The 16,321-nt window shown below is 47.7% G+C and overlaps 1 protein-coding gene across 4 annotated transcripts in view; it reads left to right on the forward strand.

Annotated features, from left to right (window-relative positions):
• Positions 1-16,321, forward strand: part of MAP2K4 (mitogen-activated protein kinase kinase 4) — a 1,243,547-nt gene that overhangs the window by 237,438 nt on the left and 989,788 nt on the right. For all 4 annotated transcript variants that reach the window (XM_069654511.1, XM_069654508.1, XM_069654510.1 and 1 more), the window contains one exon: positions 6,900-7,002. In XM_069654511.1, the coding sequence (XP_069510612.1) occupies positions 6,900-7,002 (103 nt within the window). The remainder of the gene's footprint in view (positions 1-6,899; positions 7,003-16,321) is intronic.

Genomic DNA, 16,321 nt, shown 5'->3' on the forward strand with positions numbered 1-16,321 from the left:
TCAGGAACCCACAGTTCCCCTACCCTCAGTGGCCTCAGCAGTACTCTCTTGGAGATCCTTGCCCATTTATTTCCCCATATGAACTAAAAAAATCTTCCCCTGTAGCACGCGCAGCTCCCAGTCTGGGATCTTAACACGCAATTCTAGACAAAAATAGAGCAGCCTGGAGATCAGATTCATTTTAATCACAGCAGTTCTGCCGAACTAGGACATTTTCTGCCGTCCCCATATTTATAAATCCTCTGACAGCTCCTTGAACAGAGGCAGGAAGTTTCTACGAAAAACCCCTGTGGCCCTGCTTGGAATCTGCACACCCAAGTATGGAATGGCTTCCTGATTCCATTTTATCGGCGAGCCCTATCTCAAGGCCGCACTGAGACATCCAACCGATACAATGTGCTTTAATTGACATTAAAGCCGAGACCTGCCTAAAGTCTGCCAGTTCCCACAATCCTGTTGTCCTAGAGGCACAAGGCTTCTGCAGGTTCAACAGGATGTCATCTGCATAAAGTGTCCCCTTTTCGACTACGGAAAACAAAATGCAATACTCCGCAGTGACCACTGGATGTCGGACCTATGCACAGCATGTGAATCTAAGCAGATACAACCATCAGAAATGCTTTTACGGTAAGTAATGCATTGTCATTCTGCCCCCCCCCCCACTTTTATATCACTGCTATATCTGCATTATTTCTAATGTGACATGCAAGTGTCTGCTTACTCTGCTCTAACACCAGTGGGGACAGTGGGCACCCCAGCCTGGTTCCCGTGGTTATCGACAGGTTGGGCGAGTATTGCCCATTGATCCTGAGGTTGATTTTTCCTGATAATTGGTGATGACCAACGTGGTAAACCTAGGGCCAACGCCAAACACTTCAAGAGTGCACCGAATCTATCCCCAATCCACTCTGTCGAAAGCTTTGCGGGCGTCCAGTGCCACTAGCCCCACGGCTACCGCCGACTTCTGCCCCACTTCAAGCATGTTCAGACCACTCCTCGCATGGTCATGGGTACTGCGCCCCGTGATGAACCTCCATCATACGATGCTCCAGGATCTTAGAAAACAGTTTAGAGTCTATATTGGTGAGAGTAATGGGACAATAGGAGTTGCAAAGCGTCTGATGCTTCCCCGGTTTGGGGAATAGAATAGTAGTTGTCTCATAGTAGGAGTAGTCCGGCATGTCCCCAAGAATGAATTAAATAGAGCCGTCAAAGGGGTAACCAGGATAGAGCAAAACATTTTTTATAAAAGGGAACCATCCAGACCTAGTGCCTTGTGTAAGGTTTTAAGAGCCCATGTGTTTCAAATGGGGGTGTATCGAATTGTAGATTTAAGCAGTGCAGGAAATGGGCTGGAACAAGACTAAGCGTGTTCCGGTAAAACATTTCTTGCCGGAGCCCCGCTCTGTCCTCCAGGCCCAGGGGATCCCAGGCACGACTCTCGCAGACCCTGTGCCTCATGGAGCAGACCACTTTCAGAAAGACTCAGCGTTCGTGCCGTGCTGAGTCTCCTGAAACCAGTCTGCTCCTTGTAGTGCAGGCTGCTCTCGATGCACAACCCATTCTTATTCTGTGCCCATCGAGCAGACCACTTTCTTCTGAAAGCAGTTTGCTCCTTACACGTGTTTAGAACACGAGTTCAGAACACACACACAGAAACTGCAAAAGCCGCACATACGGTTTTGCAGCTTTTCAAACTGGTATATATGTGCTGCATTTTACAGACATCTCTTTATTAAGGGTGTATATTGTGAACAATCGCAACAAAAGAATCCATTATTTTCTTAAAAGGTTTTCTTAATGAATCACTATAAGACATGTTTAACATTTAAAATTGTGGACATTATGTTTTTCCCATAATGTGCTTTGCTTTTATGCAAATCGCCAGGCTTGGGTTCTATATAGAAGATACTGTGTTGCCCAATCTATCTGGGGGCCATGCCCTTTCGCCCCAAACATCCTTTCCAATGCCCTGCCCCTCTTAAGAAGTGACGGTTACTCCAATAAATATTTTCCATTTCCAACACTGGATTTAAGTATTCAGCTGAGTAGTTTATAAGTATGTGTCTGTAGCCAAATAGTTGACTTTTTAATAAATAAAGTTATATAGACAAGAAAAACACTTTGTATATGATATGGCATTCATAATTCGCCTGTACACAAGTGTTTCTAGGCATGACAAGACACGGGGGGGGGGGGACAAAGCGATCTTACTGGGTCCTGTGTCATTCAGATCGCACAAGTGCTGGGAAGAGTGAGGGGAGAAGTGCTGGGGGTTGGGGGAATGGAGAAGTGCAGGTAACTCAATAAGTGCAGCCAGCGAGTGGCTCATAAGCGCTGAGAGAAGGGACTGTAGGCTTGCAAGTACAGACCCTTAATTGCTGGGAGTGCCCACAGGCAGTGCGAGGGCAACTGGACATGCAGGAGCCTGGGCCCGAGTTCAGAGTGTAGCTAGGTAGCCAGTGTATGGAGCAGTCAGCGACATCAGAAGGGGAGAGGAACAGAGCAAGCGGAAGCAAAAAGGAAGGGCTTGAGTTGGTTCCAGAACCAGAGGGGGTTCTGCTCCAGTTTGAGAGAGGCAGGGAAGCTGTTCCAGATGGAGGCTGCAGCCATGGAGAGAGATCTGCTCCGACTCTCTGCTTGCAGAAGGGACTGACCCTCCGAGAGTTGGAGGTGGATGAGTGAAGAGCGCCAGAGGGAAGATGTTTAGGAAGAGAAAGTTGGAGGTAGTGCGGTCCCAGGCCCTGGAAAGCCTTGTGGACTGAGCAAAGGGTCTAGAACTTGATCCTTGCAGCCATAGGGAGCCAGTAAAGAAGTTTCAGAGCTGGAGAGATACGATCCCTGGGCTTGAGGCAAAAGACAAGTCTTGCAGTCCTGTTCTGGATAAGTTGTAGAGGTCGAAGAGTAGAGGCAGGCAGATTTAGAAAGAGGCTCTTGCAGTAGTCCAGCCTAGGGAGGGCCAGAGCTCTGGACACAGTGAGCTTCTGGGGGAAAGTGAGAAAAGGAAGAATACCTCTGAGGGGGGGGGGGCTGAAAGTTTGACTTAAGAGACATCAGAGATTTGAGGAGAGGAGGAGAGGGTGGAGTCGAAGATGACACCAAGCTTTTTAGCCTCCGAGTGGGCATCGGAGAGATCGATTGAAGGAGGGAACAGGTGTACCGATGAGGAGGATCTCAGTCTTACTGGCATTAAGTCAGAGATCATTGGTGGCACACCATTCCTGAATTGCGGCCAGACAGTCTGGTATAAAAGGAGCAGCTGAGGTGGCTGAGGGAGCCTAAAAGATAGCTGGGTGTCATCCGCATAACACTGAAAATTGGAGCAGAAGGTAACGAGGCGGTGGCCAAGTGGTGCCAGGTAGTGGTGGAAAAGCCAGGGAGAAAGGTTAGACCCCTGTGGAACACCACAAGGTGAGAGAGAGATGGAAGAGAGGAAAGACTCCAGTTTGACATGAGAGGGTCGGTCGGTGAGAAAGGAAGTCTGCCAGGGCCTGGTCACTGATACCCAGGTTAGACTTTAAAATATGTATACCCATTCTTTATTACATTTCTTTTCTTTGTTTACGAAAGATGTTTGTGTAAACCATGAAAGGAATACATTATCAGAAAATAAAATGTTAAATAACAGAAAGCACAGTTGTGCATCATAGGTGGTGCTTGGGCAAGACCCAAGTAATTAAGACCAGCCCAAACGTATAGCATGCATGTATGCAATCACTGTGGATTTGTCTACGTATACTTTCCAATGTTTGTTTTGAGCCTGTCCATCTTTAGCTTTCGTGCTCCAGCAAGGCACCAAAACACAAAGGGAGTGATTACATCAATTGGCACCCTGCTAACTGCTGATGTGGTACTGAATACATATGTTAAAACCATGCTTTCTACTGTGGTACTGAGTGGGGATGAGGCATTTGAAAAATGTCTTTCCATTAATAGATAGTATTTTGGAGCAAGTGCTCCAAATCCACCTCTTAGGTCGAGGATGTAAACTAAGTAACTCAACCTGTCGCTATATTAGGATTTGTAAGAATTTGCGAGGCCTCTAACTTCAATGCACAAGCGTTCGCAGCAAGTCGAGTCAGTCAAGTTGTCCTGCAGTTTTGCAGATATATAACATGTAGTTTGCGATAAAGGCATACAAAACTGAGCTTCTCCAAGACCACTGGGCCGTCTTTCCTTCCACTGACGACGCATAAGAAGGCGGTACATTAATGTGTCCGCATTCGATCCAAGATGCGCAAATCGAGTCTGAGTGAAGGTTATGGGATGTTTAACTGACATCTTGCACTGCTAATTGGAGCCTTACCTCAAGTTAAGCATGCTATTGTGACGAGTGCTGGTCAAAATTGAGTGTTTGCAACTATTTCCTAAGGGTCACTTTTGGTGCAATATATTATTGCTACAACATGAAGAAAGGAGATACCCACTCCATTTGCAGTGTAAGGGATGTTAGAAAATGGGCTGCAGTTGAACTGGATGTCCATATGGAGGAAGGACAACTTTGAGAGGATAAGATGCTATATTTGATATGATTTAAGATCGTGGTTGAGTTTTGCTGGGAAATGACCTCTTGCCACCTTCAGTTTCAATGGAGGAGTTGTGACAAATGTCGTCATGTTGAACAAGCTCGTTATTGTGGTATGGGGGTAACCTCTCATAGAAGCTGGTAGAGATGTACGCAGTTGATTATCGAATCTCCAAAGGGGGGTTGCCAGTTCTTGATATGTACAGAGTCTATGATTTGGCTGTTTATATTCATTGTTCTCCTACGTCCCGTCTCCACTCTACCATATTTGTGGGATAAAATTTTTAAAATATTTTTTTTTTTATTCTACCAAAAAAGTGCTCTGGCCCCGTTCCGAAGGACAGAATATCCCACAGTATGGAGGAAACGGGAATATGGATCAGCAGTACGTTAGTCACTGCAGCGAGTAACCTTTTCTTTTTTTACATATATTTCCTGACATTTGACTATCTGCTATGGAATATAATACAATTGTATTTATTGTAATTCAGAACTCCATTGTTACTTGTCAGTTTGTTTTCGATTACCTGAAATTTCAATACAAATATTTTAAAACAAGAAAGTAATAGCCTGTAATGTTTATGTTGCCGGTGGTGTCCGTGAAATGTAATCACTGTGGGTAACAGTTAAATTGATGTTTAGAATTCCGAATCTCAAGATGATTGATGGGCGAACGCAGACCATGTAATGGCTTGCAGTGGCAGGTGGAAACGTAGCTGCTCTACGATTTTGTAAGGAGCACATTTATGCTATCCATGTTAACATTTTAGTTGCCGTTACAGAGTATTAAGTAGGACGAGAAAACGTTATGCTCTCGCCCTTTAGGTGCGTTTCGAAATAGTAACACAGTTTTACAGGCCTTTATTTGCCCTTTCAACGCGACATTGAGTTATTGTGGAGTGACCAACAACCATGGTATCTTGAAATTTACCACTTGGTTGGGGAGAGTCCTAGATGGCATGCATTTTTAATTACATGTTCCTTCTATGCTTTTTCTACACACGCTAATAGGTTCAGTGTGAGAGAGGGCATATGATGGGCACTCATATATTTTTTCTTTGTGTTACTTGGAGCCCTTTGCATGTCTGTATTGGACTTAATCAGTACCAGATTCCTAATGTGCTCTTAAATTGCTTTTACAATCTTTTGGGGTTTTTTGCAATGTTGTTTGGTTGGGTCTTTCTACTCAGCGTAATACCTAAAATGGAATTGTTCTGTGTGTGCGCTTTCTGGATGTAGTTGTGGTGGTCATTAGGACTATTGGTCCTTCTCGATCTAAAACCTAGTCAAGTCTATAGGAATCTTATGAGAGGTTGACAATGGCCTTTGTTGGTGGATGTTTTTCCCTCTGTTTTCATATGTGCTATCTGGTGTTTTTTCTTAATTTGCTTAATTCCAAACCATTTGTTTGCTGAAAAGTACATAGTTGGTCCATTGTACATTTTGTATTGTTTTCAGGTCCTCATTCAGCCCAAAGACGCAAGCTTTTATTCTACTGGCTTTTAGGAAAACTGGTATAACAAGCTTGATTCAGTTATCCCTAGTAAGTGGAATGACAGTCCTTGCCTTGTCCCCAAGGGCATTTACACAACGGTCTACCGGCCTTTAAGCGAATTCCTTGCACTTTGCTACAATATTGTAGAGCAATATTATCCCCAGAAATGTATTGGCCTGCTCTCCACATAATCCTGTACTAATTAGGTAATAATTCGCCAACCCGCCCAGTAATGACACTTGGAGCCAAGTTAACACAGGCGTTGCAGTGTTACGGGACAGATCAGTCCTCAAGTAAGAAAAGAGGCAGTTTAAAAAAAAACTTGGGTGCATGTATAAGTCAACCCTCGCTGCAACTTGCAGTTTATCATTGTTTTTTACAAAGCTGCAAAGGACAATTGAAAAGGTCTGCCAGTGACAGTGCATAGCATTATTTTTCATTAACTGCTTACTGCTGGTTTTGGGGCAGGGAGCGCCAATGCGGCAGCAAGGGTCGCGCAGTTCTCATCTTGCTTGATTTGCAGGATCGTCAGTGAATATATAGCACATTTTGAGCAGCCTTATCTGCTGAGCGCCATTCACCGGGGTACTAAATAAATAAATAAAAGTAATGGTGATTGCTGACAAGAGTAGGAGGGCAAGTGGTTAAACTTAGACAGTTGTGAGATTGGTCTTCAGAATTATTTTGTTCCAAGACCTGTCATTGTATGCTTAATGCAGAGGAAGTGGAAGTGCATGCTGCAGCTACATATTTTGCATGATATAATATCACTTATTTATTTTTTAGAAAAGAAAATTAATGTGATGAGCTCAATCCTTTACCAGTTTTTCTAATTTGTGGATAGATTGTGAATAAATGTTTGTTTTACTTTTTGCTCAGGTAAACGCAAAGCACTCAAGTTGAATTTTGCCAACCCTCCTTTTAAATCAACAGCAAGATTTACTCTGAACCCCACAGCAGTCCCCTTCCAAAATCCACAAATGTGAGTACATTTCACCTAATTAGAAGTAGAAATTGGCATACAAATCTAACTTTTGTGGAAATGTAAGCTTTTTTTATTGAACACGGTCATCTTTTCTATTAAGTAACTGGTATTGGTTTATTTTAAAAAACAAAAGTGAGCTCTGGTTAACACCGATTACAAATCTTATTTACTCAGAACTTCTCACAAAACAATTGTGTCCCATTTAACATGTTGAATGACTCTATTAAACCTTTTCAGTTAGTACCATTTGTCAGCATGTTTTCCTGTACCCTTTCGTTTGCGGTTCTGCTTATTTGTGCCGGTTTAGTGACAATATAGTTTCAGCCAGCCTACTACGATTTGCAGACATAATCAGTGTTAGTCCAAACCGAGGAGTAGCTCTGGTGTCCATCACTTAAATCCACGGATCCTGAACCATCCTTCCTGCCACTGACAGATTCTTACTGCCTCCAACTCTCAACCTTCCTCTGTGAGAAATCTGAGGGCGTTCTCCCATTTAACCCGCTGAAGACCCCCCTCGGGTAACCAAGGAACGGCAAGACTGCCAGATTCTGACCTTGGGAGTGAGGCTGCAATGGGGTACTGCTGGGATGGAGGGTCTTTGAAGAACGGAAGTGGGATGCCGAAGATGACATCTGGCATCCCACTTTTCCTAATCCTATTTCTCCTCTGTCAAAGGATATCATCACGCATGTCCTACCCTACCCCAGGATCTTCCGTCGAACACTCACACTCGGAGGAACGCAAGAGAATGTAAAACCCCCTTTTCTAACTTTAACCTGGACTTATCCTCCCGTCCCTCAGAAACTACTTTGAGAACCAATATTTTTCTTCTCTGTTAACCTAATTTATGAGGGTACCAGAGTGAAAGAACCAATACCAATTTCCTATCCTAAGAACACCCTTATACCAAAGACATGGTATCCCCCTTCCTTGACAGTGACCTACCCAACCCCCACCCCCTCTGCCTTCATAGAATGTATTAAGAGTCTGTGTGAGGAAGCATCCAGGAGAAGCATGGTTAACGACCCATGTCTCCAGCAAAGAAGAGAAGTCCAAAGAAGGGAGCCGAGGGGCGTGCTGATCCCTTGTTACATTGGTAAAATAAAATGCTTGTTCCCTTTGGCCATGACAGGAGCCCAGGAGTGTCTGAGAGTCATGTGGGGAGGCCCTGACCTAAGATAACAGACGTTAACCCAAGAACAAAGAAGCATTGGGGTGGCCACCAGGCGGCAGATTGATACAGGCTGGCCGCATAGACCCCAGTATAATGAAAAAGGCACTTGGCTGTGCGACCTATAATGAGTGGACTGTGTGGTCTGAAAACTGCGCCACGACCAGGGGAGCCAATTGAAAGCAAGGAGCTGCATGATCTAAAGGGCTTCTGGGTTCATGGAAAGGAGATCTGGAAAAGACTAAAGAATTTACCAGGAAAATATGGTGAACTTTCTGCCTAGTGAACTTTCTGCCTAGTGAACTTTCTGCCTAGTGAACTTTCTGCCTAGTGAACTTTCTGCCTAGTGAACTTTTTGCCTAGTGAACTTTTTGCCAAGTGAACATTGTACCATGTGAACTTTTCCTTGCCAAGTGAAACCTGAGCGACTTGTGCATCTTTATAATCCCGAGAGTCTTAAACTTGGGGAAGTGAGCTGCAGAAAGGCTCCATTGTCACATTAACTTTACTTTGAACACTATTCAGTTGACCAAATCCCATTCACCCTGTTATTCTGTAAAAGTGAGGACAAGCATAGGTTTTGACAGAGACTGTATTTTGTTTTGGACTGGCAGACCTAGGCTTCTCTTAGTTTACTTTCCATTAGGGAACATTCCCATCTTGGAGTTGGGGCAAATTAGGCGTTACACCATCCTGACCATAGAGACTAAAGGTTTTCAAACTGTGTTTCACTTGTCTGTGTCGTCTCTTGATACCATGCCTGTCCCAGACCTCCCATCCACCTCCTGAATAAACATTAGGCATTTCAGAAAAGGTTGGTATTTGCTAATAGTTTAAGTGACAAAAGTGCATGTATTTGTTTTTTATTTTTCACACTGGGCCAAACTAGGGCTGTCCCTGGAAAGTGGCATCCCATACAAATAAGAAGAGATTTGTGGTATGTGCAACATACAAAAATGGGAAAATGCTGATGTAGGTAGTGAACCGAGGTAGAATTAATACATTGGGGAAGGGGTAGGTGTGATAGTTTAAAAACAAGGTTCTCAGTAAATATTGGATTAAACAAGTCACAATTCATTTTCATCACCAGGCCAATATTAGATGGAGAGGTACTTTTTACTGTATGTCCTTTGCTACTTTGTGCTATCCGTTGACCAGTAGGTAGTTTAGATTACTTCTATGTCCCGTCCCCTTTCCTCCATACTTGTGGGATATTCCGTCCTTCGTAACAGGACCGGATCACCTTTTGACAGCATAAAAAGAAAATCCTTTTTCGATTTTTATGCGGGGTCAGTGCGTGTGTCTTCAGCCCTGCCTTCCTGAGCCTTACCCAACACATCACCCTTCAGTCCTTTTCTAGATGCAGAGTGATTGGATGCAATTAGCATCGCACAGATTTTTTCTTACCCTGCTTTTTGTCCTTCAATACTCCTACGTCCCGTCCCCTTTCCTCCATACTTAAGGGACATCTCTCCGTCCTGTGGGACAGGACCGGAGCACTTTGTAAAAAGCATACAAAAATTATTGTTTTCAAAAATGTGTCGTCCTTCTCTTTCTTGCGCGGGGCCCGGCACGCTGCCCTAACACCACCCATCTCGGCCCTGCCCCATGCATCGCCCATCAATCCTTTTCTCCGCTCGTTCGGAACTGGAGGCACTTGCATCCGCGGAAGATTTTCTTCCTTTTTTTTTTTTTTTAAATATTTTTTATTTTCAAAATAAAACAATACAAACCAAACTTGCAGCATTATACAATACAACCGTAAACATCAGTTAATCACATGTTACTGCACTTCAACCCCCCCCCCCCCAAGAGCTTATCAACCTTACAGTTCTGTGTAAACTTGGTGTGGCTGGGCGTCGCTTCCTTCCGAAGCAGCAGGGTCCACTTCCGTGCTAAACAGTCCCGTAATTAACATCCTCCAAGCCGCTAGGTTACCCACATCTTCTTCCCCGCAATTGCTGCACACTTCCTGCCATACCACTGTTTCAGCCTCTGCCCACTTCTGCAGGTCCCGCCACCATATCTCTATTCTTGGGCCATGGCATTGCTTCCAACTCATGGCTATCCTTCTCTTAGCAAGTACATAGGCCAGGTCTCTCAGTTTCCCGAGATGTTTGGTGTTCCGTGGTCTGGGGAACCCTCTCAGGAGGCAGGCCCAGGCCGTGTCAATGCGTAGCAGGACCCCCTTATCTGCTAATTTCTGTGCCACTTCCCCCCCAAAAGTCTTCAATCACTGGGCAGGACCAGAACATGTGTGTCATGTCTGCGTCTTCCTCATCGCATTTCGGGCATGCTTGTCTACCTGCGTTCGCAAACTTGGCTATTTTCGATTCCCAGTATGTCCTGATTATTTTCCTAAGCTGGCTGTCCCCCATAGTTAAGGCGACCAGTGGCACCTGTGGGGAACACGGGCACGGACTCTCTTTCAATTGGCACGCTCTGCGCCAAATTCTCCGGAGATTTTCTTCCTTATTTCCTTCTCTGGCTCTCGCTAGCGATCGTGTACTAGTCTGTCGTTCAAACTAGACTTTCCAGATTGTGCTTCGTGTCACCGACGTTTCGCGAGGTGGATCCCCATCCTCTTTGTCTAGAGTGTTTGGGTCCGGATCACCGTTGGGAGTCATGTTTTTACTGTGATTCCCTTTCGGTCCGGGCACTTCAGCGTTGGTTGGAGCGGTGGGAGGAGGTGTTCCGACGGACTCCACCTTTGCATTTTCAAGCGTTTATCGATGAAAAGAAGAAACACCCGGTAAGTTCTTTACTTTTGAGAGCACCCCGGCCGGGAGAAACCTTCCCGGGTTCTTCCCGAACAAGGAGGGCCGTTGATCGCTCTGCCACCTGGGATTCCCCTGAGGTGCCCGTTGGGCCTAATAATTGTACCAAAGTTTTCTCTGAGGGTCTCCGCAAGGGTTCCTGTGGATACCGGACTACGCTCCGAGGCCTCTCCTGTGGGGGCTGCTTGTAGACCCAGTTCTACTGATTCGTGGGGTACCGGAGTTTGCTCTGAGGCCTCTCTATCGGCTTCCATCAAAAATAAGACCGGGGTTCGCCCGAGGCCTCGGTGGGGCTTGGTGTTACCGAACGGATGTTCGAGGCCCGCGCTAGTAAGGCTGTTACCGGACCTGGGTCTGAGGTCCCTCGTCCAGAGGCTAAGGTTGCCAACATTTCTGAGAGGCCTGACAAGGCCTTATCGGTGAAGGTTGTTTCTCACCGTTCCCGCTCTTGTGGCGACGCCAGATCTGTTGAGGGGGCAAAGAAGGAAAGTTCTTTTACCGGCAGTGCCGAGGTCCTTCCTGGGAAGGCTAATTTGGCAATTGGTATGTCGCAGAAACATTCCAGGCCTCATAGTACCGGCTCTGCCAAGGTTTCTTATGTTAAGGCTAAAGTTAAGACCCCTGATCCATCGACGGGGACCCCTGCCTCACTTCCTCACGTGCCGCAGTTCCCCTCAGGTGATGACAAAATGGCGGCCGTTCCCGACACGACCACGGTGGCCATTTTGGGTGCTACCCCTACAACTACGCCATCGGCCTCAGGTGTAGGGCTTGGCTCTGTGGGTGAACATAGGGTTCCTTGTGCGCATCCTTATTGGCTAGTCTATAATCGGAACGCTCGGATGCCCCTTCTGCACAATGTTTCATTGCCTGTGGGTTCGGCACCTTTGATTTTTGTGGATACGTCGGGTGATGGGCCGGTGTGGCAACCTTCCCCGTTACGTCCCTGGAATTATCCTCCTCATGAGAGGCCTCCTCTGGTTCCAAAACAGTCCCCGGAGGATGCCTTTTTTGGCAAATTTCAGACGCTCATGCATACCGACCCCATGAGGCAATATTTCAAAGGGCTCTTTAGGGAGATATGTCCACCGGCGCCTCCGGCTCCACCCGTTCCGGTGGTCCCGCCGGCACCTCCCTTGTCTACGGTGCCTTCCCCGACTCTTCCGCCTTTGCTCCCATTGTCCCCCGTGGACAAGGCAGTGCCCGACACGGTTCAGCAGGATCCTGATCTGTCGGATGACGCGCAGGGCGATCCGGACAACGAGGATCTGCCCCGCTCGATTAGAGCTTTCCATGACGTGTACTGGACATGTGCTTTTTGGATGTTCCGGTGCCTGAGGCACCCGCTCCGCGGTGGGTGTGCTTTCTGGGGCGTTCACCCTGTCTCCTTTGGAGCGTACCGGCCTGTTCTTGCAGAAGGACGTTCTGGCCGAGGTCCGTAGGGTTTGGGAAAAGCCACACTCTGGACTTTTCGCCAATAAGAAAATTGACCTGCGATACAGGCTGCATTCTTCGGAAGAGGTGGCTTTGTCGTCTTGTCCGCCCCCCTCCTCCACGGTGGTGGCTGTGGCTACCTTAGTCTGGGCCTGCGGCATCCTCTTCCACGACGGCTACTCAGGTTCTGGGAAAGGAGGACAAGCTTCTTGGCTCCCTTGGGAGGAAGATTTTCGCTAACTCGGCCTTGCAGCTCCGGCAGGCCAATGCCGAACTAGGGTTAGCGGGGGCTAATATGCAGATGTGGAACGGTCTGTCTGAGTTTGAGGAGTTCATTCCTGTTGAAAAGCTGGAGGATTTTAAGGCGGGATTATCCGACGCCAGGGTCTTGGCCCAGGATCTCCTGGAGGCTGCGGCTCACCACTTAGAGACCTCGTACCAGCGGGGGGGTTGATACCTCCCGACAGGCGTGGTTGCATGCCACCAAATTTTCAAAGGAAGTACAGGACAAGGTGTTTGACCTTTCGTTTGACGGTAAGGAGCTGTTTCATTCTACAAACGATGTAGAGCTGACCAAGATGAAGGATAGCACTCAGACAGCTAAGTTCTTGTCGGTCCTAGTTAAAACTCCCTTTAAAACTCATAGACCGTTGTCGCAGAGTCGGCCCTCCTCTGGTTTCAGGGGCTTTCTTGACCTTAAATCTCGTAGAGTGGATAACCCTTTGGGGAATAAACCCCGGAGGCAACAAAGGACTCAGTTTTTCCCGCTCCTCCGCCTCCTCCTCAGGTTCAGGTGGCAACACCACCGAAAAACCTACCAAATGAGGGTTCTCCGCGCTCGCACAAGACCCTGGTGGGAGGAGTCATTGCGTCTCATTGGGAGGCGTGGCAGACCATCACCGAAGACAGATGGGTCTTGTCAGCCGCTCGGGCGGCTTCTGCTTACCCCTAACCCCTACCCCACCCTCCAACCCTCCCTTCCAGCTGTCGGGATCGCCCTCCCTGAACGCCGAGGTGCAGAAGCTTCTGAACCTCAGAGCGTTGAAACCCATTCCCCTCGGGGAGCGAGGAGAGGGCTTCTACTCCCGACTCTTTACGGTGCCCAAACCCAACCAGGCTGGCCTGCGCACTATCCTAGACCTTTCCTAGTTCAATCTTTTCCTACCTCAAGAGAAATTCAAGATGATCACGCCCAACCAGATACGGTCTTCCTTGCAGATGGGCGATTGGCTCAGCATGGTGGATCTTCAGGATGCGTACATGCATATTCTGATTTGGAATCCACACAGGATATATCTCTTTTTCTCTTTGGGAGAGGAGCACTTGCAGTTTCGAGTGCTTCCATTTTGGCCTCAGCTTGGCGCTGCGTGTCTTCACGAAGATGTTGGTGATTGCGTCCTATCTTCATCTGCAGGGTATCCATGTGTATCCGTATTTGGACGACTGGCTCTTACGCAGCCCTTGCCCGGTGAAAGACGCGTGCAATCTTCAGTCTCTCCTACAGCTCCTGTTCCATCTTGGGCTGTCGGTCAACTGGTGGAAATGTTCCATGATGGTCTCACAGGACTTGATTTTCCTGGGTTTTCGCTGGAACACGATCGACTGCAGAGTGTACCTGACCGGGGACAGAATGGCGGATCTGTTGGCCACGTGTCAGATGTTTGCGCAGTCAGAGAGCATGTCGGCCTGGTGGTTCCAGAGGCTTCTGGGCCTCATGGCCTTGTGCGTGTTGGCTCTTCCTCTTGCTCGTCTAAAGATGAGGCAAACTCGGATTGCTCTTCGGAGTTCTTGGCGTCAGGCTGTGGATCCGGACTTGATAATGATTCCGGCTTGCATGAGAGTGGACCTGGAGTGGTGGTCGTCTCTCAGCAACCTGTCGGTGGGTGCAGGGTTTCAGGACCCAGCCCCTACGGTGACGGTTACGACGGACTCCTCTCTTCTAGGGTGGGGTGCAACGTTGGCTCTTCTTCAGGTCTCAGAGCTTTGGTCGCCTCAGGACAACTCCTCCACATAAATCATCTGGAGCTCCTGGCTATCTTCTTAGCGCTCAGGGCGTTCAGACCGATCATTGCCAACAAGGTGGTCCGCATAAGCACGGACAATATATTACATCAACAAGCAAGGGGGAACCAAGTCTCCCCGCCTCGTGGACCTGTCCATCCAGATTTGGGAGTGGGCTTTTCTTCATGGTGTCTGGTTGCTTGCAGTGCACATCCCGGGCCAGCTGAATGTCACAGCAGATGCCCTCAGCTGGCTGACAATGGTCAGCTACGAGTGGGAGTTGAAGGCAGAGGTCCTCTCATGGATTTTCCTGTGTTGGGGCACACCGGAAGTGGACCTCTTCGCTACGGCGGTAAGCAAGAAGCTTCCTCAGTATGCCTCCAGAGGGGGGATGTGGACCTCCTCTCTGGGGGATGCTCTCGAGATTCCTTGGCACAACATGAGGGCTTACGCTTTCCCGCCTCTGCCTCTAGTTCAGCGAGTAATTTGCAAATAATGAACTCTGTGAACTGTTCTGTTCTACTCATAGCCCTGTGGTGGCCGGCCAGGTTTTGGTTCTCAGAACTTCAACACTTGTCGGTGTATCCTCCGATCAGGTTACCGGTGACCCCCAACCTTCTTCACCAGGGGGAACAGCAACTGTGGCACCCCTCCCCACAATCGCTCAGCTTGGTGGCATGGTGCCGAGTTCAAGTCTTTAGAACATCTTAACTTGTCTGCGGATAATGTGAGCATTATCCAGGCAGCCAGAAAACCCTCAACTAGGTCCCAGTACAGCAGAAAATGGCTCAGGTTCTGTCATTGGTGTTTAAACAAGCAATTGGACCCAAGGGAGGCTACAATTGACACCGTACTGTCCTTTGTATCCTTCTTAGCAGAGTCGGGTGTTCACGTCCTGTCATGCAGAACTTGCGGTTTCCGCTTACCTTTCTACAGACCAATGCTCTTACTCTCTGTCTAGTCCAGTGATAAGAGGCATTTTGCAGGAATGACGCGCCTTTATCCTCCAATTCGTAACCGCTCCCGGTGTGGGATCTAAATGTGGTCCTGACGGCGTTGTGCCATAAACCTTTCGAACCAATGGCCACAGTGGACCTCAAGTACCTGTCCTGGAAACTGTCCTTTTTGGTCGCCGTTACGTCAGCAAGGCGTGCGAGTGAGCTCCAGGCCTTAATCGGTGGAGCATCCCATCTTGGTCTTTCACAAGGATAAGGTGGTCCTATGGACAAATTCTGCTTTCCTGCCAAAGGTGATATCTGAGTTCCATCTCAACCAGTCGATCTCCCTGACAGTCTTTTTTCCGAGCCCTGTCTCAGAGGCAGAAAGGGTTCTGCATTGTCTCGATGTCAGAAGGGCTCTTAAGTTATATATTGACAGAACATCGGAGTTTAGGAGTTCTTCTCAACTGTTTGTGACCTTTGGTAACCCACAAGGTAAGCAGGCGTCTAAGGCGACTATTTCTCAGTGATCGCCGCCTGCATTACGGAGTCTTACACCGTCCAAGGGCTGAAGCCTCCTTAAGGCATTCATGCACACCTGGTGCGAGGCAAGGCAGCTGCGGTTGCTTTTCAGAAATATGTCCCCTGAGAGACCATCACGAGAGCAGCTACTTGGGCCTCCCCATCTGCCTTTTCTAAGCATTATTGTCTTGACATGAGCTCAAGAGCTGATGCTCAGTTTGGTCAGGCTGTGCTGAAGAATCTGTTTCAGTAAGGGATTTTTTCCATCCACCCATAGTTCCTGTAAGGAGTGCTTGGGAATCTCCCATAAGTATGGAGGAAAGGGGATGGGATGTAGGAGTATAACCAGGTTACTCACCGTAGTGACCACCTTACTCCTAGTCCATATTCCCCTTTCCTCCATACGGCTGCCCGCCGTCCCCTCTAATAAGGTTCCTCTGTTATTGCTAAAAGGTCTTTGACCTGGCGAT

This window comes from Ambystoma mexicanum, chromosome 3q, assembly GCF_040938575.1.
Source record: "Ambystoma mexicanum isolate Mex_15411 chromosome 3q, UKY_AmexF1_1, whole genome shotgun sequence".
NCBI classification, from domain to species: Eukaryota; Metazoa; Chordata; class Amphibia; order Caudata; family Ambystomatidae; genus Ambystoma; species Ambystoma mexicanum.